Source organism: Hibiscus syriacus, unplaced genomic scaffold, assembly GCF_006381635.1.
Source record: "Hibiscus syriacus cultivar Baekdansim isolate YM2019G1 unplaced genomic scaffold, ASM638163v2 tig00000738_pilon, whole genome shotgun sequence".
In the NCBI taxonomy this organism is placed as follows: domain Eukaryota; kingdom Viridiplantae; phylum Streptophyta; class Magnoliopsida; order Malvales; family Malvaceae; genus Hibiscus; species Hibiscus syriacus.
The window spans coordinates 504182-529847 of NW_024061816.1; the positions used below are offsets into that span (position 1 = coordinate 504182).

At 35.7% G+C, this 25666-nt stretch overlaps 1 protein-coding gene across 1 annotated transcript; it reads left to right on the top strand.

The window, feature by feature from the left end:
* On the top strand, positions 1 to 25353 carry LOC120212915 (polyribonucleotide nucleotidyltransferase 1, chloroplastic-like). The gene is given in 25 exon segments (XM_039211103.1): positions 1 to 341; positions 1053 to 1121; positions 1266 to 1372; positions 1464 to 1506; positions 2025 to 2108; positions 13077 to 13141; positions 13247 to 13365; positions 13368 to 13402; positions 14508 to 14564; positions 15570 to 15683; positions 16020 to 16283; positions 16397 to 16468; positions 17107 to 17220; positions 17558 to 17650; positions 18369 to 18547; positions 18685 to 18868; positions 19009 to 19056; positions 19229 to 19301; positions 19877 to 19950; positions 20047 to 20154; positions 20232 to 20326; positions 20732 to 20795; positions 24123 to 24176; positions 24276 to 24317; positions 24952 to 25353. Coding segments are annotated over 25 exon segments (2766 nt in total). The 5' UTR covers positions 1 to 44; the 3' UTR covers positions 25264 to 25353.
* The last annotated feature ends 313 nt before the right edge of the window (positions 25354 to 25666 follow it).

Consider the following 25666-nt stretch of genomic DNA (forward strand, 5'->3'; position numbering starts at 1 on the left):
GTTTCCTTCTCTTTCCCTCTCAAAGCTCTGAAACAAAACTCGAAATGCTGGCAAGCTCTAGCGGCGTACGAAGCACGCCGTGCTATGCTCAACCATCGCATTTCACTTTCTCTCGCTGTTGCAAATTCCTTTCATCTCCAAATAGACCTCGCTTTCTTACTCCCCAAAAATCCTCTAAATTTTCTTCTCTCTCGCTGTTTTTATCGGGAAACGGCGTCCGATTTAACCGCTTTGCCTTTTCATCTTTTTCCGACCTGGATGTTTCTGACTTGGTTGCTGGTGCTGGTGGTTCCAGTTTACTGCAACCCGTTTCTGTCAAAATTCCGTTTGGAAATAGAGAGGTAAGCTTAGAGAACTTGTTATTTTACTTTTATTGTGAAAATTTAGTCGTAGATGGAATACAAAGTAGAAGCAAGTGGTAAAAAGTAAGCGAATACTGCCAGTGTTTTTACAACATAAATTTAGAATCATGAAGTTTGTTATCTAAATATTTCAATTATTTAAAAGATTCGGTGCTTGCTTTGGTTGAACGTAGTCTTTTTACCACTAGCTTGCAAAAAAAAAAAAAAAAACTTAGCAAATTCAAAATAATGTGTTGTTACTAGAACTTCATCCTGAAAATGTTTTGGGAAAGGAGTATATGATATGTATCTGCTATTGCAATAGTTGGGAAAATACATAGGCAGTTTTCTTAGAAATGGCGGCCAGGGATTTAAATTGTGGTTGCGGTCGCCTTTTTGGTTGCCTTGCGATTATCTCGATTGCGTACATAACGGGTGCTATTGCGGTCGTTGCGGTATGGCGGTCTTGCAATGACGGTTTCAGACGGCACCGCTACCACTATATAATAACATCTATTTCGATAGCTGATGGCGGCCCTAAATTTTTAGTATTTCTTTTCTTGCTAAGATTTTGCACGTTGGATTAGTTAAAATGCTAGCTTTGTTTTGGTGTTGTTTCTTCTTGGGTTTCATAGTAATAATCAGGTGAATACTGAACTCAGTCTGATGCTATTTAGCGGATTATATAAGTGATTTTGTTGCATGTTGCAGATTCTTATTGAGACAGGTCATATAGGGAGGCAAGCTAGTGGTTCTGTGATGGCAACTGATGGAGAAACTGTAAGTGCTGTTTACCTTCTATGAATGTGTAACGTGTTCCTACGAAAACATATTCAAATTCATTGCATAAAGAATTTTTTTATATCTATTTTTCATATGTTAAAAGAAATAGTGGAGGCTTATAATTATTGTTTTTTTTTGTAGATTGTATACACATCTGTTTGTTTGTCAGATGTTCCAAGTGAGCCTTCTGATTTTTTCCCCCTTAGTGTTACTTATCAAGAACGTTTTTCGGCAGCAGGCCGGACTAGGTGTGTATTTTTCTATCCTTTATTCTTTATTTTAATTAGTTGAAATGAACATATGTAGTTATGTATCATGCTTAACTTTTTGTTGCTTCAGTGGTGGTTTCTTTAAACGAGAAGGGAAGACAAAGGATAATGAGGTACCGGTCACTGTCTAAGGATTTAAAATTTTTAGACCCAGTTGACATATGAAGAATTTTCGGAACTATGGTCGCTAACTTACTATTTTGCTTGGAAGTGTTTGCTCCATCCATCATATCATTTAATCACTTTATCATTGTAAATTGGCCAATCTAAAACGTCCTTGTTCAAAAAGATAGTATATTTAATACATCAGTTTCCCTTATTACTCTCATGGTTACGGTTAGTAGGTAAGACATCCCACTGTGCAAACTGCAAACTATTGCTTTGATCATCATTATTTAACTTTCCTCTTTTGGTTTTCCGAAAATTAGTATTTAAAATTGACTATTCTAGGATAATTTAACTCTTTTAATTTGGCACATCACTTTATGTTTGAGGAGCTATTTCCTTCAATAACTTGCTGAAGGCTGCAGTACTTTGATGATATTTTATGGCTCCCATCTCTTCATGAATCATTGATTCAAATGCCCTTTAAGTTTTCATTTACTATTATTTGTTACTTCGTTGTTTGTAGGTTCTTATATGCCGGATGATTGATAGGCCATTGCGTCCAACTATGCTCAAAGGATTCTACCATGAAACTCAGTTACTATCTTGGGTAAACCTTATTTCTTTTTCCCCACATGATTGTTATCTTCATAGCTTTTAGCTGGACTCTGTTGACTTCTATGTAATTTTGTTTTATATTGTGGTTCTTTTTTGAAAATGGAATTTGATAATGTGGTGATTCTAATCTGCAATTTGAGAAAATATTTTTAGTTGAACATGGGAGAGAGAAAAGTAGAGAGAGAAAAGTTAAAAGGGAAAATAGATTCCGACGAGGTCTGGAAGGCTTTTGTCGATAATCTTAGCAGGAGAGTTTCTCGGCGGGAGCTTAGGGATATCTTTTCGTCCCATGAGACTGTGGAGAGAGTTTTCATCCCGAAAGAAACCAAAAATCCACAGATTTTCCACTTTCGCTTTTGTTCAGTTTGAGAGGGAATCTAGTTTGAAGAGGGCAATCGAGATGTTGAATGGTTCACTGATAGATGGGAGAAGGATTTCTGTTGGAGTTGGTAAATACAATGATGCTCGTCCAAGGATTTTGGCAAACAAGAGTCCAGGTAAGTTGGTTCCAGATTTGTCCACAGCAGGACCTCCTAAGTTGAAAGAGGTAGATTTATCCAGTAGGAGTGTTAGAGATGATAGAACGTACAGAGATGCTTTACTTACTGAGGTTACGAGGGTGAATGCATTGGAGTATAGGGAGAAATTTTCTGAAGGGAGCCATAGGGAGAAAACTAAGAAGAATGTATTGGAAATGTATATCCCAACCGAGGGTCGGAGTTGGGTCAGAAGATCTTTAACGGGGATTATTAAGCTCTCTCTTGATTTTAAGTCAGTTTATGAGTTTTTCCTTAGTAACGGTTATGAAGTTCAGATTGCTGGTTGGGGTTATGCCCGTAATTCCTGTGCTATCATCTTCAAATCTCAAGAGGAGATGTCGGAGGCATGGACAAAGAAGAGAGGTGTAATAGGCTTCTGGTTTGACAGATTGGCCCCTTTACTGAATGAAGAAGGAGTGCCAATGGCTTTCTGCCAGCTCGAGTTATCTGGGGTGCCTCTGTTATGCTGGGATGAATCTTTTTTGGTACAAGTTGCTGGGAGATGGGGGAATAACGTAGAAATTCATGAGTCCACAAAGAACAGGGTTGATCTCACGTCTGCTAGAATTCTTATGAGAGTTGCTAGTCCTTTTGATGTTCCCGAATTTATTACTCTCGGCTCCTATGGTAGATCGTATAGAGTCTCCATTAAAGTTGGATCACATAGTGAAGATTCAAATCCTTTTTTTAAATTTTCTCCGGCGACCAGAACATTTGGGAAACAGTTTAGTGAGATGGGGTCTGAGGAAGGCGATTATAGAGGGAAGTCAGATTATGAGGAAAGCTCAGTCAAATCAGCTGAGACGTTCAGACAAAAGGTTGACTTGTGGATTGAAAAGGGCATGGCCTTTGGTTCAGAAGGTACTGATGGGGAAAAACAACATCTTCCAAGACTTACTAAACATGGGAAAAATATTAATGAAGGAGTGTCAGATGGTCAGAACCTTGGGAATATCAGATGTGACTTTGCAGGTCTGGGTATCAGATTTTCAAAAAGTTCGGCTGATGGGCCAGAAGCCCAATCTGAGGACTTTGAACTGGGTGGTTGGAGGCTTCTAACATAATTCCTTTTGGGCCAGCGTATACAATTAATAAATTTGGTAAATTGGTCCAGAACAGGGGAATTGCAGAAGCAAGCTGTGTCAGAAAACAATATAAGGGGTTCTGCTCTATTCCAGGTTCGCCCGGCAGTGCGGATCTGGAGGTTAATAACACTAACTCTAAGCTGACAGTTCCTAGTTCAGAACTATCAAAGAGCTTATCAAGGGGCAGAACGAGGGTGGTGCGTAGAAGTTCCCTTTCTACAAAAAGTGAGTCTCTTCAGAGGAGGGAAATGGCTAGCTTTAGAAGAGTCTACAGAAGATGTAAGGAGAGGAATTACTGGTACGGGAATGATCAAAAAGAAAATAATGCTACAGAGGATTCCTATAAAAAAAAAATGCTACAGAGGATGTGATAGGCCTAAAGAAGGCTAATGAAGGCTAATGAACAGGATTATACGACGGTTCTCCAGATTACTACAACATCAGAGTCTAATTTACGGGGCAGTGAGGTTCCAAATTTAGTGGATAAAGCTGGGGCCAGGAGTTTGGTTGAAGAGTCTGAAGGTGGTGTTGAGGAAAAACATTTGTCTATCTACAATTCTGACACTTCTAAGAGAAGGGCAAGAAGAATTCTGGTTAGAGAAGCTTTGGAACATGTCAATATTTATACATCATCTTCTTCAGGTTTCTCGGAAATCTTGGATGAAGCAGTAGCTACATGGCAAGTTAGTCAGATTCTGGGGGTTTCTTTTACACAGGGGAAGGAAGCTTTCTTGGATAAAATCATTGAGCTAGAGAAAGGTTTGAAGGTGGCAAACTAAGTTGCCATTTTGGGGAAACTAGATTATTCATCAGTTTTTATGAAGGATAAACTAGCTATAATTTCATGGAATGTCATGGGTTTGGGAAAAAGAGAGAAACAAAGAGCAGTTCAGAGATTAGTCTCCAACTATCATCCTTCTTTTCTTTGGTTACAAGAAACTAAAACAGAGAACATCCATAGGTCTTTTCTGAGAAGGAAGGGATTGAATATTTTTCAGGGGGTTATTGAATCTCCAGCTACTGGTTCTTCAGGGGGTTATTATTTTGTTGGGATGAAAATGTGTTTGAAATGGAAAATCACAGTATTAACAGAAGATTCATTGCGGTTATAGGGAAGTTCAGGTTTAATCAGTTCAGAAGTATTCTCATTAATGTTTATGGACCCTCAGTGGATGTAGAAAAAGAAAGTTTTTTTGAAGAACTGAGCGTGTTCATTACTGGACAGGATCTGCCGGTTTGTGTTGGAGGGGACTTTAATGTCTACTTGTGTGAGGATGAGAAGGTGGGCAGAGCTCAGAACATACTTTCAATGAGGATTTTCACTCAGTTTATTCAGTCAACATGTCTAATTAATCTGCCTTTGAATGGGGGAAGGTTCACTTGGTGCAATAACCAAGATGATCCGACTTTTGTTAGGTTGGACAAGTTTTTGGTGGACGGACAATTCTTGGATGGTTTTCCCGAGGTAATTCAGTCACTTATTCCTAAGTCTATTTCAGACCATAATGCTATTCTTTTACAAGATGGCGGAGTTGATTGGGGGAAAAAACCTTTCAGACTATATAATTATTTGATGGAGGAAGAAGGTTTTGAGGAAATGGTCTGTCACACTATAGCAGATTGCAAGAAGGATGGGAGAAAAGCTGGAATCCTAAGTGTTTTGAAGAAGTCTAAGGTTGCCATTAAGAATTGGACAGGGCAGAAAAATCAATTTCTGGGAGCCTCTATCTCAGATTTGGAAAGGAGAATTCACAAGTTAGAGGAGGACGTTCAGATGTTGCAGGACAGCTCGGTTCAAGGGAAAATCGAGGAGTTACGTAATTGTAGATCAGAGTTGTGGAGATTCCTTAGAATTGAGGAACAAATTTGGTATCAAAATTCCAGAAAGAAGTGGATTAACGATGGGGACCGAAACACTAGATTCTTCCATACTTGCGCTTCAGTTAGAAGAAAACGGAATGCGTTGAATGCCTTGTTAATTGAGGGGAATATTACTCATGATCCAGCTGTAATTAAGGCCACTGTTAAAGAGCACTTTTTTAATATTTTCAATAATCGATCTACTTTGGATGTGGAAGACATTGGGTTGACGTTTCCTAGAATTTCCATGGATCAAAACATTTTTTTAGAGAAGGAATTTTCAGAGGAGGAGGTTTGGGAGACTTTAAAGTCTTGCGATAGTAATAAGGCTCCGGGGCCCGACGGATTGAACTTGGGATTTTTTAAAAGGTTTTGGTTTGTACTTAAAGGTAACATCATGCAATTTTTTCACAGATTCCACATGGGGAAAAATTGGGAACATGGTATTAACCACACCTTTATTACCCTTATTCCTAAGGGCTCTAACATTGGAAGTTTAGATGATTATAGACCTATTAGTCTAGTAGGAGGTGTATACAAGATTCTTTCCAAGTGTCTGTCAAGGAGGATTAGAAGCTGTATGAGAGAAATCATCAGCCAATCACAATTTGCTTTTATACCCGGTCGGCAAATTTTGGATTGCTCCCTCATTGCTAACGAGGGCATTGATTATTGGAGGAAGAAAGGGCTAAAGGGTTGTGTTTTTAAAGTAGATTTCAAAAAGGCTTATGACACGGTTGATTGGCCTATCTTATTCAAGGTGATGGAAAAGATGGGATTTGGTTCGACTTGGATTAGTTGGATCAGGAAATGTGTCTCTACTGCCTCCATTTCAGTGTTAGTCAATGGGTCTCCAATCGAGGAATTTTCGATGGCCAAGGGACTAAGACAGGGGTGTTCACTTTCACCTTTGTTATTCAATCTAGTAGGGGAGTTGTTGAATTTATTAATACTGCGGGCTGTTTCTGAAGGACTATTTTTTGGTTTGACAGTTGGTAAGGAGGAAGGGTCTTTCAAGCTCACACATTTACAGTTTGCTGATGATTTAATTATCTTCTGTGGAGCTTCGAAAACACAGATAATGAATGTGAAGAGGGTACTCAGAGTTTTTGAGGTTATGTCAGGGCTGCAACTTAATCTAAAAAAAAGCAGTTTGTTTGGGATTAATATATCCCAAGAGGAGGTTCAGACCTGGGCAGCCTCTATTGGTTGTTCGGTGGGGAGTTTCCCCTCTAATTACCTAGGTCTCCCATTAGGGGCAACTAAGAATGCATCGGCTATTTGGGAACCGGTGGTGCAGAATTTTCATACTAAATTAGCAGGTTGGAAGGCTGCTACACTTTCATTAGCAGGGAGACTGGTTTTGATCAAATCGGTTCTGTCCTCACTGCCTACATATTTCTTGTCTATGTTCAAGATTCCAGTTTCAATCCTTAAGACTCTAAATTCGATCATGTCTAATTTTTTATGGGGAGGAGGAGGGGGAAATGGTTCAAAGAAGATTCACTGGGTTAAATGGGATGATGTATGTAAACCTAAGAACGAGGGTGGTCTGGGAGTCCGGAATCTGACTAATATGAATAGAGCATTGCTAGGGAAATGGTGTTGGAGATTTGCAAATGAGAGACACTCTGTTTGGAGGAATTTTATCTGTAGCAAATACAACATTGATTCTTCAAGGTTACTGTTTGATAGCAAGGTTCCTCCTCAATCTTCTTGGCTTTGGAGATCGGTGGTTAACAATCATTACAAACAAGACTCCTTTGGCTCTAAGTTTCGAAGTTTGTGTAGTTTTTATGTTGGAAATGGTAAGCTTATTCGTTTTTGGCAAGATAATTGGGCTGCAGATTATCCGCTTCAGTTTCTTTTTCCTAGATTGTTTTCGGTTTCTTCTAATAGATCTGGTAAACTTTGTGAGTTTGGGGAATTCCTTCCTTCTGGCTGGGTTTGGGATGTTCAAGTTAGAAGAAATTTAAATGATTGGGAGGTTGAACAATGGTGTAACTTGGTGAGCTTTATCTCTTCCTATTCTTTGTCTAAAGATTCCAGTGATATTTTACTTTGGAAAGGCAATGGGGATGGTGTTTTTTCAGTCAGTTCTTGTATTAAAAGTTGTGCTTCTGGATCAGATGATGGTTGCTTCTGGAATAACATTATTTGGAGAGGTTTGGTACCCCCTAGAGTTGAATCTTTAATGTGGCAGGTTGTGCTTGGTAAGCTAGCTGTTAAATTCGAACTGATCAAAAGAGGGGTTCAAGGTATCGAAGATGATTTATGCCCTCTTTGTAAATTGGTTGAGGAAACTTCCACGCACTTATTCTTTACATGTTCGGTTGCATGGGCTTTGTGGTACAAGTTTTATAATTTTTGGAGATTTAGTTCTGTGCTTCCTGCTGATGCAAAAACCTTTCTTACTGCTTGGGATGAGTTGAAATCAAATTCTTCTATTTGGGCTTTCATTCTTGGGGCTATCATTTGGACCATTTGGAAGGCCAGAAATTTTATTGTCTTTGAAAGGGGAAAGCTTGATCAGTTAGAGTTATTTTTCTTATCACGGGTTAGGTTGGCTTCTTGGTTTCTAGCTAAGCACAAGGACGTTTTTATTCATAAGGATTCCTTGATTATGGATCCTTCATTAGCAGATTCCTACTCGCCCTACAGCTCTATGAAGTCTTCCTCACTCCCTTGGGGACCTCCCCTTCTGGTTTTTAAAATTGAATGTGGACGCAACCGTTAGTAGTGACTGGAAGAAATCGGGTATAGGAGGTATTTGGAGGGATCATTCAGGTTCAGTCCTAGGATCTTTTCAAGAGCCAGCTTGTCCGGGACCTCCGACTATGATTGAACTTAAAGCTATTTAGAGGGGTATTTCATTATATGCTTTTGCTCAAGGGAGGGTCAAAGATAGGCTGATTGTTGAGAGTGATAGCAGGGTTGCAGTAGACTGGATCAACAATGTTAATTCATGCCCAGGTGTTTATGCTTCCGTTGTTAGGGATATTGTTGACAATCTTAGATCTTTGGGGGGGGTTATAAATTGGGTTGCTAGGTCAGCTAATATGGACGCCGATGCTTTAGCAAAGGCTGGAATAGGCTAATTTTTATGTTGTTTGCTGTTTCAGTTTAGCATTTGATTCCTGTTCGGGTGGGGTTTATATACTGTTGTAAGGGTTATTTCGAAGAGATTTATCGAGGTTGTAATCTTATTTTCTTTAATGAAAATCTAAGGCGCTCTTTTCCTCCTTCCAATGATTAAAGAGCTTTCAAGATCCATTAATCAAGAAGGAGGTTTTTAATGAGGCCTTCTAATCTTATAAAAAAAAATAATAATGTGGTGATTCTTAAACATGTGATTGTGTAGAAATTTATCTGTTTAGTTGTTTTCAATCTACTTGATAAGGTTTTAAATGATAATTATCAGCACTAGCTAAGTAAATCTTTTATATCATTTACTGCAATGATTTCTAACTTAGCTAAAATGAGAGGTGGCTGAACTTTTTGTTCTCCAGGCTTGGTAAGCTTCATTTTTTTGCTGTTTGTTCTTTTGTTTTGACTTTCTTTTTCCTTGTTCGTAATTTGTTGCATTGTGTTTATGCAAAGAGCCTGACCTAGATGCTTTACAATGATTTGAAATTTTACAGTATGATGATGCTTTCGTATAGATCACAGGTTGTCTCTAATGCGAAATGCCTGCATGTATAACCCCTTTGTATTTAACATGTCATTGTTTTTTATTTATTCTTTAATTTTTTTCTTCGTGGAAATATTAGCATGCACTCCATCGTATTCATCGAGGAAAATACTAAAACTAAACAATACATGTCACATGAGTGCAGTAATATGCAATTTTATTAGACTTTGTGTAACACCCCAACCCGTATCCGACCCAGATACGAGTCCGAGATGTCACATTGACATTTCAAAACCTTTATTCTTGTAAAATAACATAACATTTGGACTTATATTAAGAAAATACGATCATATATTGTTGAATTGTGTTCATTATAAAATTTTGAGGCAAAAAGGTATTTATGAACAGTAAAATACGGTATGAACAGTACTGTAAACAGTACCCTGCTACAGTATCAAATGCCAAAATTTTTCCAGATTGCTGCCAGGGAACCGATTCCCCTGCTACAGGGAACCGATTCCCCTGCTACAGGGAACTGATACCCTACTACAGTACTTCCGTAAAACATATATAAAGTCTTAAAATTTAAAACGGTCATCTCTATACATTTACCATTTACAAAAATACATTTAAACATTACAAAACTTGTTCAGAGCATATCAGATTCAAATCTTTTATATTACATGCCAACTAAATTCTATATAACCAAATACATGTAATTCAACTACATTCCTGATCTGATCTTCGGTAAGGAGAACTGACCTGTCTTGTTCCTCTTTACTTCTCTTTTTCGCTTTCCAAACCTACGTGTGAAACAATCACACGCTAAGTCATAGACTTAGTGAGGTATATAAACATGTAATGGAAACCATAAAACATTTCATATAACAAAATGTATACATGCACATATATCATCATTGTCATGATCTCTATCATAATCATTAACCCATTTATCATATGATCTTGTACTTATCATTTTTGTATATCGTGTATCCTTTCATATAATCAATTCACACATATACTTATATTATTAACATGCTTATCGGTACTTATATTACTATCACTAATTTCTTTTTATCATATAAGCATATACATCATTTCATAACATAGCACACACAGTATCACATCAATTGATTTATTTACTCTTTTAAAATCCCATGTATTAACCCATGTATACTTTTGAGAACTTAAGGTATGTGAGTACATTGATGTTGTGCACCACTATGCTGTCACCACAGCTCGTATAAATGTCCCGAAGGACCTATCCAGAGGTCATAAAGAACCTCGACAACTGTCCATAGGTCCCGAAGAACCTAGGTAATCTGTCCATATGTTCCTTAGAACATAAGTATACTGTCCATATGTCCCGAAAGACATAGAAAAACCCTCGACTCTTGGCATGCCAACTATACCACTAGCTCTCATATCAATAACATGAGCATTATCATTTATGACAGTTCACATATTCACATCACTTATTCTTTCTCTTCTGTCACATACCACATGTATGTGTAACCATATGTTTCATATCATATCATATGTATCACGTATTGCATATTCATATGTCACATAGTTCATATCACTTTGCATGGAATCACGTAGGTTGTTTCATATGGCTTATATCATTACTCCTTTGTTCATATACATATGTCATATCTTATTCACATATGTTCATATATACATCACATAGCATATAGAATAACATATAAACTTATACATAAATCATTTCCATTTGATTCACATGTCACCTATCTCATTGCTTATATCTTATGATCATGTAATCATATCAAACATATTCACACATACATGTATTCACATAAATCACATGTAGAAATGCACTTACTCTAGAGACATATACATGTATTCATTTTATTGCTCTTATGATCACAAATAATAACATATACCTATTTTCATGTACTCATGCACATATAAGAATTCCATTAATTATACAACATTTTAGGAGTCACTTTTTACCATAGTAACTCCATCACTGTCTTATCGCAAGCCAAGGTATGTTCAATAACATAAGTACAATTAAATTGCACTCACCTTAGCCTTGCTTTGATTCGATCCTAATTCTTTGATTGTTCTGGAACTTGTTATATCTACATAAATATAATTTTCAAAACAATTATTAGAAGCCTAAACCTTAAACTTGATATTAATAACTTATGCTAGTTTAATGAACCAAAATTCCATTTTTCCTTTAGGGGGTATCGATACCCCCCATAGGGTATCTGTACCCTCTGCATAATCTGTAAATTTTTGCCCAGAAATCACTGTTTATGCACGAAAATTCACTATTTCAACTTCAATTCTTCATGTTTCATTCCCTTTCATATTCTTAACTCAAATATACATACTTACACTAATTTATATCAATTTATCTCATCTTAGACCTCAAAATCCCATCTTTCATATGGAATCAATAATCATACCCAAATTTTTAATATGTTCTAATTTCAATTCTATCACTTCATATCTCTTAATTAAGCTGATGACAAGTCGAATTTAACTTCAAATTCAACTTATCAACTCTTTTACAGAAATTCATTTAAAAACTCCTTCACTTAAATCTTTCATAACTTCTTCATCTTTTGATTATAAGATAACTTAAGCTTTCCTTAAGCTTAGTTATCATCTAATGATCAAAACCCAACTATAAAATCAACAATTAATCAAGTAAATAGAAAACTCACCTTTGCTCTAGCTTGGCACACGTGAAGAAGAGAGGAGAAGAATAATAAGAGAGTTTTCAGATAACTCTCCCCCTCTCAACGTGATTCATGCTTATAAAAGGGAAAAAAATATCTTTCTTTTCAAATGACCATTTTGCCCTTTAATTCCTTTAATAATTACTAACAACTTTCAGGAAATATCTCCACATAAATCATTGAACTATTGAACTATTCTACTTTTATCCCCAAATTCTGAAATTTTACAATTTAGTCATTAACCCGTAATTTGGGATGTTACACTTTGCACCCGGTAAAAGGCTATGAACATGGGCAAAATTCACCATTGCATGCTAGTCTTGTACATGTGTCTGATACAGACACGTGATACGGTGGGATCTGGAATACGTGTCGTGCACATAACGACATGCCAAAAAAGGGGGAAAAGTCAGGATTTTACAAATCCTGGTGTCGCTGTGTCTATGCTTTCTAGGTCATGGGGAGAACATAATTTGATACAAAGGGAGCCATGTTACGTAACTGTTCCTTGGAGAATTGACTTCTCTGTTCCTTTCTCCTTTCCCTCCATGTGAATGCATCCATGCTTCATTTGGTCAAGGGAGAGATCATAATTTACTACAAAGGGAGCAACATTAGGTAAATGTTTCTTGTAGAACTTGTTTCCTTCTCCTGGATTTTCCTCCCATAGAAGATGTTTGCTTTGTCCACTGAACTACTTGGCTAGCAGATCCCCCCTCTAGCATTCACTTTGATATACTTAAAAGATGCATGTTCAGAATGTCATTGCATTATCCATAACTGGAAAGCACTTATTATAGGCAGATGTTTTCATGGTGGACGCCTATGTTGCCTTTGATTATTTTTCTGAACGATAATGTACATAATATCATTTAGGGGTTCACATTCCATGTTAGTATATATTGTAATATTTGTGTAGAAGTAATATAGACTTAATAATTCTGTTTGTTGCCCATAGAAACAGATTATCTGCTGAGCGTAGTTTTGACTGATAAGTAGTGCACTATGTGCTTCTCTATGTTCCCTGTGCTCAATTGTTGAGCTTTTTTTCAAGGGTTCGAGGCATTAGTGGCATGTTACTTATATACACTTCATTGCTTGGTTCATATCTAAGTTGCATTCATCTTTCAGGTTTTGAGTTATGATGGTTTGCATTGCCCAGATGCTTTAGCGGTTACTGCAGCCGGTATAGCAGTGTAAGGCTGATAACAGTTTAGTTCTTGCTTACCTTTGTGGCTTTTTTGATATGTAAATTAACATACAAGATGCTGTTTTTGAATATATGCTCTTCAATGCCACAGAGCGCTTTCAGAAGTGCCACACTCCGAAGCTATAGCAGGAGTTCGAGTTGGTTTGCTTGGTGATAAATTTTTTGTGAATCCGACAACAAAGGAGATGGAAGACTCAAAACTAGACCTATTTTGGCCGGCACAGATAATGCTATATTAATGATAGAGGTTAACTTCAATCCTAATTCTTTGTATTTGGATATAGTGGATTTTGATGAACTTATACCAGTTACCAGAACACATGGCTGTTGATTTTGGTCTTTTCTATAGGATCCTTTTTAATGTTTTTCCTTTTTTTCCATATAGATATTTTGATAGGTGTATGTGCTGTTTGTATGATTCCATCTGATTTATCTCCTATAAACTTTACCTCTTTTGTTGGATAGGAATCTGTTCTAACTGGCGTATAAGGGATTGCAAGTTCAGAATCATGAGATTTGAAGTGTCTTTTCCTTTACTTGTTTGTTGATATCTCCTTTATTATGTTCCATGATTAGAATGTGGCTTATGGTTGAGTTCTTAAACAGTTGTTTGTTTGCAAGTTATTTCATTTGGAATTCCAATAGAGCATCTTCAGTCTGTGGAGCTGCAATTGAAAACATTATAGAATAAATTTACAGCAGCATGAGAAAATGGACATGGTTTAAATGTAAATAATTGAATATAGTATGTAACCCATTTTCTTAGGTGAGATGATAGAAAGATCAGAAATTTCACAAACACGAGAAGCAACTGAAATCTAAAAAGTAACAATAATTTATGCACAACGACACTCCCTAGTTCTAATGACTGAAGAATTTCTTATGATAGGGTAATTATTGAATAAGTTGCATTAGTGATAGGAAAATGAGAGTTGGGTCTAGGAGAGTGAGCACTCATTAGATCATCATTCAATGTGCTTTATTTGACTCGTATACCTAAGAAAAGAAATTAACTCAGAAATCAGTAGCACTGATTATATGTTGAAGTAGGTTGATCTTGGTAAATTTTGTTAATGATCATTGCTTATGTGTGAGCATTTCACACACACACACATACACACGTTATAGATTCATAGATGTGGAGCTGTCTTATCCATTTATAAGTTGTTCTATTTGTTTGATCATTATTTTGAGCTCCAAGGCCATTCATCATTTCACTTTGTTTGCCTGTATGAATGTTATTAAAGGCATTGCTCCTGATTTTGGTTCTCTTCTTTACTTATTTTCTTATTTAACTACTGTTCATTGGCATGTTGAGAGTCACGGATATTTCCAAAATTTATCCCTTGCAGGGTTATTGTGATTTTCTACCCGAAGAAAAGTTGCTTGAAGCGGTACAAGTAGGGCAGGTTGTTTCTTATTTCATAGTTTTGTATTTATATGGTATTTCATTTTTGAAGTCACGAGTTATCAATTTCTTGTCATTTGAGAAACTAAGTTTTGTATTGCTCATGAGAGTTGCTATGTCTTCATGCAATGACATCTATCTACTTCCTTGGTTAAACCTAGTGATATGGAGAGAGTGTCTGTGTTTGCATTAGAGGCTAAGACTTGAATTGCATTTGTTAAACTTAGAATTTGGCAGATTTATTATGAAAGCCCCCAAAGGAAGCTCAAACTGAATTCTATAGTAAATAAAAAAGGACTGGGATTCTAACCATATAGTTGAGATTTTCATTTTTGTTTCAAAACGGTCAATCAATCTGTGAACACCCCTAGCCTAAAAGTATCTCGTTTTCTGCATGAGATACATGTCTTATTAATGTCCTTGTGTACTTTACATACTGATAGATGATTTACATTTTAAAGGCATGCTGATTTCTTCATGTCACTTGGATGTGCATATTCTGTTCTTACCAGGTAGCTTATCTTGTCATATCTTCTATTTTTTTAATTGCCCTTTGTAATTTTGAAACCTTTATTTAGAAGGTTTCTGGAGAAGAAACCATAAAAAACTTTTTGTGGAAGCTGTGTTTCATTTTAAATGGATTATCCAATGATCTTTGGTTTTACCTTAAAAATGATATTCGATTTATTAATTGTAGGAAACTCAATAGGCAACTTTGAAAAAAATGAGCATTGTGTATTAACCATACCTTTATGGTAGGGACCTGTTCTGTTTTACAAGTTGAAGAGATTATATTCAGTGGCATAAATAGATACGTGGGTATGAATTTTCAGTCGCAGTTATGCATTTACTGTATCTGTCCTGCATCGTTATGCTGAAAGTTTGTTAGCATTTCCCCCAGAATATGATATAAAGTATCTAGAAAATGGCACCCCAAAAAAATATTTACAGATTTCTAGTTTATCTTGATTATAATATCTAATCTTATCTATTTCACTGATACCAGGATGCAGTGAGAGAAATCTGCAGTGCAGTGAAGGCTTTGGTCAAGAAGTGTGGGAAACCCAAAATGCTTGATGCTATCAAATTGCCACCTCCTAAGCTTTATCAGCTCGTAGAAGTATGGTTCTTTTTTGATGTTCTTATAAAAAATAATTTTGATATTGTTTTTTCTGATAATTTTCTAATATTTTTACTAATATTTGTTATCTTATTCGATGAAGCTAGCTCTCATCTATTTTAACAATTGAAACTTTTGGGCAATTAGTGGTGATGCAGATAATACTGATGGTTTGAGTCAACTGAGCATAACATGATAACTTTGTAGTTAAAACTCAGAGTCTGGTCTCTCAATGTTATGTTATTTTCATGTGTATTTAGTTCGGTACCTTCTCATGTAAATTGTTCTATACAAATTGTACATTGAACTAATGAAATGATCATTTTCTATATGCAGAAAATTGCTGGTGACGAATTGCATAATGTGCTTCAGATTAAGAGTAAAATACCAAGAAGAAAGGCCATCTCATTGTTAGAAGAGAAAGTTATTAACAGACTGACAGATAAGGGATATATCAGCATAGAGGGCACAGCAGGATCTTTTGAAGCAATACAAGACTTCATTGATGAGGATGATGAGGATGAAGAAATTGTCATTGATGGTGAAGTAGATGAAGGTGATGTACACATAAAGCCGGTTTCTCGAAAATCCACTCCATTGGTGAGTTGTAAATGGGGTAATTGGCATTTTATTTGCCTGTCTTGTAATATTGTAAATTTTTGCCTTTTTTCAATTCAGTTGCCCATTTTCTTATTTCTATTGTTCTATTATAGTTTACTGAAGTAGATGTGAAGCTGGTATTTAAGGAAGTTTCGTCCAAATTCTTACGGAGACGTATTGTAGAGGTATGAAGGCATGTTTTTCCAATTAGAAAATGAAATTTTTTTGGTCCAAATAACCATTTATTGATAATAACTTTAGCGGTATAATTTGTCTTAGTTATGCATTTTTTTCAAAGCAATGAAGCACAACTCGAAAACTATGAAGGGGCAGCTTTTTCTTTTATCCCTGGAGGTTCATATTTATTGTATGTATTCTTTTGATTTTGTGATTTTTAAAGTAGTTTAAGTGAAATAAGTGTTGATCCTGCGAACTAGAATTTTGTGTTACTTAAAAATAAAACCTATATTTTCTAGGACCACTATCTTTTTCATTGGCAATTTGCCTTTATGGCTCAGTCCTGCAGATTAGGATCCTATGAGTTTTATTTTCTTTTTGGATTTGGAATTCATGAGTCACGATTACATGTTTTTTACAAGTATTTTTCTCAAGAACACTTAATTTTGTCTCTTGAAACTTTTCTGAAGCAGCAAATCGTATCATGTAACTTCTGTAGTATCTTTTTAGCCGGTTAATACTTGACTACACTATGAAAATGTGAATAACCTTTGTTTGCTTCCTGGGTACAGGTCAGTTTTCAGCCAAACGTGATTCCTTCTGGCAGATACTCTTTCTTAACATTTTACCCTGAAAACTGTTACAGGGAGGAAAAAGAAGTGATGGGAGGTCCCCAGAAGATATACGTCCAATCACATCAAGATGTGGATTACTTCCAAGGGCACATGGAAGTGCTCTCTTTACACGTGGGGAGACACAAGTTTGTAAGTTAGTGCTTTTGCTTATAGAATTTTTAAGTGCGAACCTATCATTTCTGTTGCCACAGGTATGCTTGCTTAGTGATAAGTGATTTAATATGCTCATATGATTGTTATTCCTGCTCGTTTTGATGTTTTCAGAAATGTGTTTTCATTTTTAAGTCGTCACCAAAGTAACATTCAATTTCATACTTCCATTGCCATATGTTTGTTCCTGATAAAAAAGTTCGTATTCTTTCTTGACTATTGATTTTATCTGCATGATGCTCGGTTGCTTATTGCAATGTTTTCACTTTTCCGTAATCCTTATTTTATCTTTGTCATCCATCCTGCTTTTAGTCCCTGGCAGTGGTCACACTTGGTGATAAACAAATGGCACAAAAACTAGACAATCTAGCGAATGTAGAGGAATTCAAGAGGTTCTATCTTCAGGTCAGTCAGAAATATTCAAGATTTTATTCTTTTCTTTAGTTATCTACTGTAGTTTATTTATTTATATACTATTTCCTGTCTTTGTGGGACTGAACTTGCCGAACTTGCAATTAATAACTGACACCGCTAATACCACATGGTCTTCAACAGATGCCTTATTAATGAGCTTGTATTGATAACCGAGAAACAAAAACCATAATCATTGAAAATTTGCTGCATCCTTAGCATCTACTTGTTCGCCTTACTAATAGGGTGGTGTGTGATTTACCTTCAAATATAAGTGACAAACATGAATGACATTAACATGGTTATTTGGTTGTCATGTTCGTGTCATACTTTTTATATAGACAATTATTGTGGTTTGCTTTGCGATCCCATAAAATTAATTGGAAGTACTTGATTATTGAAAATGTAACTGGTATGGTGACAGAGATAAATTTTCATTTTACCACAATAGTTTTGCAGGACAAACAATAATCACATGTATTTAATTTTTTCATGATATGATTATGCTATAGGAAACTTTTCCCTGGAGAACTAATTTTGAGTTCATTTTGGTTAGATGCTTATTCTAGTCAAAGTATAAATAGATGCTATGCATTGTGGTCATATATTTAAATTAGTGGATTTGAAACTTTGTTTTCATAATTAAATAGGAAACCCCATTCCCTGAGAGAGATCAGCTAACAACTTGCAACATTTTTATCTGATATTTCAGTACTCTTTTCCTCCATCAAGTGTTGGAGAGGTTGGACGAATGGGAGCACCTAGTAGAAGAGAAATTGGACATGGAACACTTGCAGAGAGAGCTCTTGAGCCAATATTACCTACCGAAGATGAATTTCCTTACACTATAAGAGTTGAAAGCACCATTACTGAAAGCAATGGTTCCTCAAGGTATTTGTGAAAATTTTAAAGTGTGCCCAAATGCTATCATGCACTTTTCTGCATTAAAAACATCTGTTTCTTTAAGACCTGCGTGCAAGTGTTCTATGATGTGATACCACTTAACATGAAGTTTTGCTGCATAATAGTATGGCATCTGTTTGTGGAGGTTGCTTGGCATTGCAAGATGCTGGTGTTCCACTAAAATGTTCTATTGTTGGGATTGCGATGGGTTTGGTTTTGGACACACATGAATTTGGAGGAGATGGCACACCACTTATTCTTTCTGACATTACTGGAGCTGAAGATGCTTCTGGAGATATGGATTTCAAGGTCATCTTCATGGATTTTTGTTAATGGTTTTGATCCTTTTTTTCAATGAAGTATTCTTGAAAGATAAAAATTATGTTAATGTCCACGCTAAACCAGTCACAAAATTTACATAAATTACCTTATAAGAATGTTATTTGCAGGTTGCTGGAAATGAAGATGGCATAACTGCATTTCAGATGGATATAAAGGTAGTTGATCATATACTATGTAATCCCTCTTTGGACAGTTGTCATGATTCCTCTGGTGCTTGCAAATGTTTTGCTCTTATATCTGCCTTTTGGACTCCAGTTATGGATGTGTGTTTCCCATCCTTTTGTCATTTCTAGATTATAATAGATGATTACTATTCTTCAATGACAGGTAGAAGGGATAACCTTACCTACTATGAAAGAGGCGCTCCTACAGGCAAGGGACGGGCGCAGACGTATTCTTGGTAATGTAAACCTATATTCTTTTGATTATATGGAGTAAATAAAATGGTTCTTACACGTTGAATATAATTGGATGGCACATTGATATGTTTAATTGTACGACCGTTCCTATTCCAGGCAGAGTTGCTTTTTTATCCCTTTACCAATATCTTATATTTGTGGAGTTAAGAGGGTCTTAGTTAACATTACCCTTTCTCATACATGTTCCTGTCGAATTAGGTTTTCTTTTTGTACTCAGACACATATACTCTAAAACTGTACTTCATTCTTCTTCAACCTTAAATATTTATTAGACAGATATAGCTTAAGTTTCTACCATTGGCGGGTGGCATGCCCACCATATATTGCCTTGTGCAATATGTATTGTTTTTTGGATTGGAGCATTTGAATTACCTTTCTGGTAACTGCTTGCTGATGCAGCTTGATCTTATGTTCTTGGGATAGAGAGTATTGTCTGATGATTGACAAGCTCTAGGTGTAGAGATACTATCCAAGAAAAGATAGAATTCTTTTGTCATAATTTAACCTAATTTCTCTTTCTTTTTCATACTTTCTTGTTCTTGACTGGATTCTTCAGCTGAAATGATGAATTGTTTCCCTCCGCCTACAAAAAGTCTCTCAAAGTATGCTCCACTTGTTCGTATAATGAAGGTCTGTTGATCTTAGCCCATCCTTTTGTCTTGTTCATTTAATTGATAATGTGCTGTATCCAAATTTGTTACATGCTCTTTATCGTGCCAATTTCAGGTTGCTCCAGAGAAAGTTAACCTTATTATAGGTTCTGGTGGGAAAAAGGTGAAAAGCATTATTGAAGAAACTGGAGTAGAGGCTATTGACACACAAGATGATGGAATTGTAAGATCCTATGGAACCTTTTTATGCAATAGACATGATTATTTCAAAACAAGATTTCTTATATATGTTTTTCACAGGTAAAAATCACTGCAAAAGATTTGTCAAGTCTGGAGAAGTGCAAATCCATTATTAGCAGTCTGACAATGGTTCCAACTGTGGGTGACATTTACAGGTATCTCATTCATTTACCATTCCTTGCCCTTCAGATAAACTGAGAATTTGTTAACTTTCTATCTTTATGCTATCATAAAGATAACTTAATACTACGTATAGGATATATGAACAATAAATCTCTAGCATTACGGTAGGTTAGGGAATTAATTTTGCTCTTGGTTTTACACCGAGATTGATCATCTCACAGACAAAAGTTATGAGCTAATTTTCGCTCTTGATTTTATATGCTTGGTACCATACTTGTGATATTTCAGTAGAAGTCACTGCTGCTACCATTCAGTGTAGGAAGCAAGTTTAATGTTCTGTTCTCTGTACCTTTGAAAAGTGTAGCATTTCTTGTTTGCACTTGTTGGATGTTAATGGATATTTGGGAACTCTGAGTCTCTGTTATCTTTTTAAGCAGGAATTGTGAGATCAAATCAATAGTTCCATACGGAGTTTTTGTTGAGATAGCTCCAGGGAGAGAGGTACATATTTTTTTCCTGAAAATTGCACATTTTTCGGGTAAAAGTTAGATCACTTTTACAGTCACCTTATTTCCAACTTTAAGGAATATGGAATTTGTTTTACATAGAAAGTTTTCTCCTTTGCTTTAAATCACATTTCCACTTGTTTTTAAATTTGAGGTTCTTACAAAGAGCGTGACAACTCTTATCAAAGTTATTGATGCATAGAACAGACATATATATGCACCATTATTGGTGGTACCTTTTGTTTTTGACACAAAACTCATGACTTTGACTTGAATCAATTGAGTAAAATATTGGACCAAGAGCCTTGTGGTGCTTGAAATACTATCAAATTTATAAAAGGAACGTGTAAGTTTTTCAATGATGAGAACAAGGAGATTCAAATATATAAAAAGATTTTTATGAATCTATTCGCCATGGGTTTAAAGATAGATTGATTATTGAGAGTGATAGTAAGGTGGCAATTGGCTGGGTTAAGGATGTTGTTTCATGTCCTGTCGTTTATGTTCAAATTGTTAAAGACATTATAATTATGTTCTGTTAAGGGCTGTTTCTTTCTGGTTTTGTATCTCTTGTGGGATATTAGTTTGTATTCCTTTTTTATTATTTGAGGTTAATGAAATCCTAGGGCACTCTTTTTCTCCTTTCGCTGATTAAGGAACTATTTTCAAGTTCCGTTAATCATGAAGGGGTTTTTTAATGAGGCCTACTATTCCTATTGTAGATGCTTAATTTGTCTGGGAAGTTAAGAAACCAGAAAAAACTAGAGGGAACGGTTTGTAGAGAGTGGGGAATTAAAAAACTGTAAATGTTCAGTTTTGAGGGGGTTTAACCACTAGAAACTATCAACCATGGGGAGGGATAGAAAGGAGGAGAAAACAGTAAAGGAGGAAAAAAAAACAGAGCAGAGAAAAATTACACAGTCAGAAGGAAAAAGGAGGAGGATTGATCGAGTTTCAGAGACCATTACAAGAAGAAGGGGGGAAACCAGATTTTCTTGGTTTTTTTTTACATAGCAGAACAAGGGGAAAGAAACAAAAAAAAAAACAACAACATTTCCATATTAAAAGATCGAGCAGTGTAACAGAGGTTGGATCCTCGTTTTTCCAGAGATCAATAACAAGCAAGGAACAATTCTTTTGGTATCATCTATCTTTATTTCATTTTCTGGTAATTTCCGTGAATGCTTTTATTCTAAACAAGTGCATGAAAGATTAATCAATTACATTACCTTGCTTGATTTTGCTCTCCATTTGCCTTGTAATTATCACATAGCGTTTAGTTGGGGTGTTGGTAAGAGTTAGGTTTCCTTGAGTAGCCATCATTCGTAAGTTAGAAGTGAAGTCTTCAGAGAAATAAATAGAAAATGGTGAGGAAATAGCTAGTTTACCTGTCGTTGAAATTTTTGTCTGGGGAAGGCTCTCGGCAACGATGGTCGAAGGTCATAGCAGCATTGAAATTCCCCATTACTCGGTAGCCATTTTTCTCTCCAATTGCCTCTAAGAATCCACCTTTCAATTCCTTTGATCGACAAATATGAGAGCCCCACCGAATTTCGTATGTTGGATTCCAACCAATTTTGATAATCAACATTTTTGGTCGACTAAACCGAGACCCAAACTGAGCTTAAAGCTTCTTATTTTCCTATCATAAGTCCCAAATTACAGCCCCTAAAATTAATTACAAATCCTCAGAATTTTTCATCCTTCTACCCAACGATTACACCTCCATTTACTTGCTTCAACTCCGGGTGAAAGACTCGAATAAAGTAACGAGCGATAAGGGGGTGCGGTGATTGTCTTCCCTCGATCGTGGTCTGTGTTAAATGGAGAGAAGAGAGCGTGATGGTGAGCTATGGTTAGAAGAGAAGTGGTCACCAAAGGGATGGTGGCTGAGCACGGCGTCGAAGGTTAGAGGAGATGAGTATGGTCAGTATGCTAAAAAGATTGAAAAAGGGAGCTTGAACGGCAGAATTTTCTTGCGCATGATTCAGTTAGGATTAAATTTAGTTTAGTTTTTTTTTAGTTTAGGTTGTATATTAAAGAATTTGGGTTAATTACTTTCTGGCCATCAAATTTTCTTGGTAAAATCAGGTTTCCAATCCCCAAATTTTAAGACTATTTTACACTTTAGTCATCTTTAGGACTGCTTTTAAATTTAATCCTTTGTGTTTGTCTTGATTTAGTTATTTTCTAATTTTTTAGTTTTAGTTATAATCTTGTTAGATTATTTGGATGTAGATTCCTCATTTATACGCATGTTTCATTTTAATCCATACTTTAGTTTTAGTTTGTATGTCGAATTTTACATTCATTTAAATTTAGTCATTACATTTATGTATATATACACTTTTTAAAATTTATAGTTTAGCATGTTATGATTTTGTTTTTATATTTAAGTCACATTTTGTACATTAGGTATTAATATGCGTAATTTTTTATATGTCATATTGTATGTTATTTTTTTATTCTGTTTAATTAATTTTGGCATGACATTATTTTGCATAATTTGCATGATAGCCTCACGTGCATAACTCGACATATTACATAATCGGATTAAGGGTAATACTCTTTTAATTTAAAATTGTTGAAGTGGGCAGTCATAACTGATTTGAGGTCCGCTTTTAATGATTTTAAAATAAAAGTGTATCCCGAAAGTGAAACAAAAAAAATTGATTCGTCACCTAAAATTTGGGAACGAGAGAAAAAGAAATGTTCGTTTATTTAAATATATCGAGAAAAGGTTGTTATATCTTTAAGATCTGGTCTCGATATTTGTAAATAATCGAACATTCTTTATCTTTCTAAAATGACTTGGTAATTTTAATTTTGTTTGGGTGTTTTTGAATGTTTTAAATTTACATTTTTGTTTTATGGGATCAAAAATTAAAATAAATTCGAATTTGTAAAGTTCATTGCAAAGACGTTAATTAATCGACTAGGTTTGTTTAGGGCGTTGTGGGGGTGCTAATCCTTCCCTGCACGTAACCGACTCCCGAACTCGGATTTTGGTAACGCAGACCTTAATTTGTTGTTTTAATTAAAATTAATTTTTATTTAAAATGACAAAGCATTTTTGGGTGCCCAATCACACCCTAATCAAAGATTGGTGGCGACTCTTTGAACTGTATTTTTTCTATCGTAAAGGAAATCCAAAAATTTTCGAAACGAGAGGTTTTTAAATCGCATTTGTTTTTAAATTAAAAATCAGTTGAAAGAGGTAAATTAAAAATTAATATGGTTTTTAAAATCTCACCTTTTTTAAAAAAAATCGTTTCGACACCTATCCCAAAAAATATATATATAAAAAGATCTGCTTTTTCAGGGACTTTGCCACATTAGTGAGCTGACTTCAGACTGGTTGGCCAAGGCAGAAGATGTAAGCATAGTTTTTCTGTATCTTTTATCCTCAACTTGTAGATGCATTACCATTATGAGCTACTGAAATTATTATTGATTGTAACTTTTTCCATCATAGGCTGTTAAAGTTGGTGATCGTGTTGATGTTAAACTTATCGAGGTAAGCAACTTGTTTTGTCTTGTTAGTTCAATCTTAAAACTAAATATGGCTAATGTTGTTCACTTAAAATTGATTAGTGGTGTTATCTCACATCTATCAAGTGCCAGGTTTCTTTTGTTCTTGTTTAAAGTAGGGCCCCTCACCCGTCACCAATTGGTTTTAGGTTAACACGGTATCAAAACCCGAGTTTTGTTATGTTGTTCTTCCGACCTAACCTCATGTAAGGTTAACCCTTGCTGAGGTCGTCTCTGTAGACCGTATGAGCTACTACATATGTAGGCCCGGGTGAGCGACACGTGAGGACAATTCTACGGGCTCGAGCTATATACCAGTACTAGGTATTTTAGTGAATGTACACACCCTACAGACTAGTTGTTCGAACCTAGGACTTCTAGGGAGAATAATACTCCCTTTAAACACGAAAGTCGTTTGATAAGTTCATCAGTACTATGTATTTTAAAGATTTAATCTACGCTACTAAAAAATGTAGATGGTAAAAGTGGTTTCCAAACTTTTATCCTTTCTGTTGGTCTTGTAAATCCATCAAAGTGCTGAATTGTTACAATTCTTAGTCTTTGTCTGAACCTTTTTCCTTGATGGAATCTCTCTCCATTAACTGTATCATCTAATGCAGGTTAATGGTAGGGGACAACTTCGCCTTAGCCACCGTGCACTTCTTCCCGTTCCCGAAACAAGTCCAAATGATCCCAGTTCAAAGCAGCTTACCGACGACCAAGCTGAAGTAGTTGTTGCTGATTCTGGTAAAGCATCTGAGGAAGAGAAGATTGAAGAGGCCAAGGTTAAAAACAGTGCTAACAAAGTTGCAAGCTCGTCCAAAAGTGATTCTGCAGAGACCTCTTTACTTCCAAGAAAAAAAGTTTTTAAGAGAGTAAAGAAGAGCGGCAGTAAAGCTGCAACCGGTGTCTCCGGCAAAGATGGAGAGTAGTCGATAATCGAATGGAAGTGTTCTTGTTCTCTTATCATATGTTGACAAGAATTTCCATCTCCAATGAACGTTGTGCCAAAGGTGACAAAATAGCTTCTCACATACATGAAACAGTGGCAAGGCCTGTGGATTAGATTTTATCTATTCATCCTAAATTCTGAGTTATAATTTATTTAGGATTAGGTTTTATCTATTCATCCTAATAATTTTTGAGTTCTAATTACTTAGGATCAGATTTTATTTTCTTTGAAAAGACAAGATTAATTTTCTTAGGGGATAAATGTTATGAAAAATATATTTAGTCAAATTCTAGTTTTGTAATTCTTAACCTATAAAACCAGGTTGATTTTTTTAACATAAAAATAACACTTTCTCTTTTCTTTTCATCCGAGATCTCCATTTT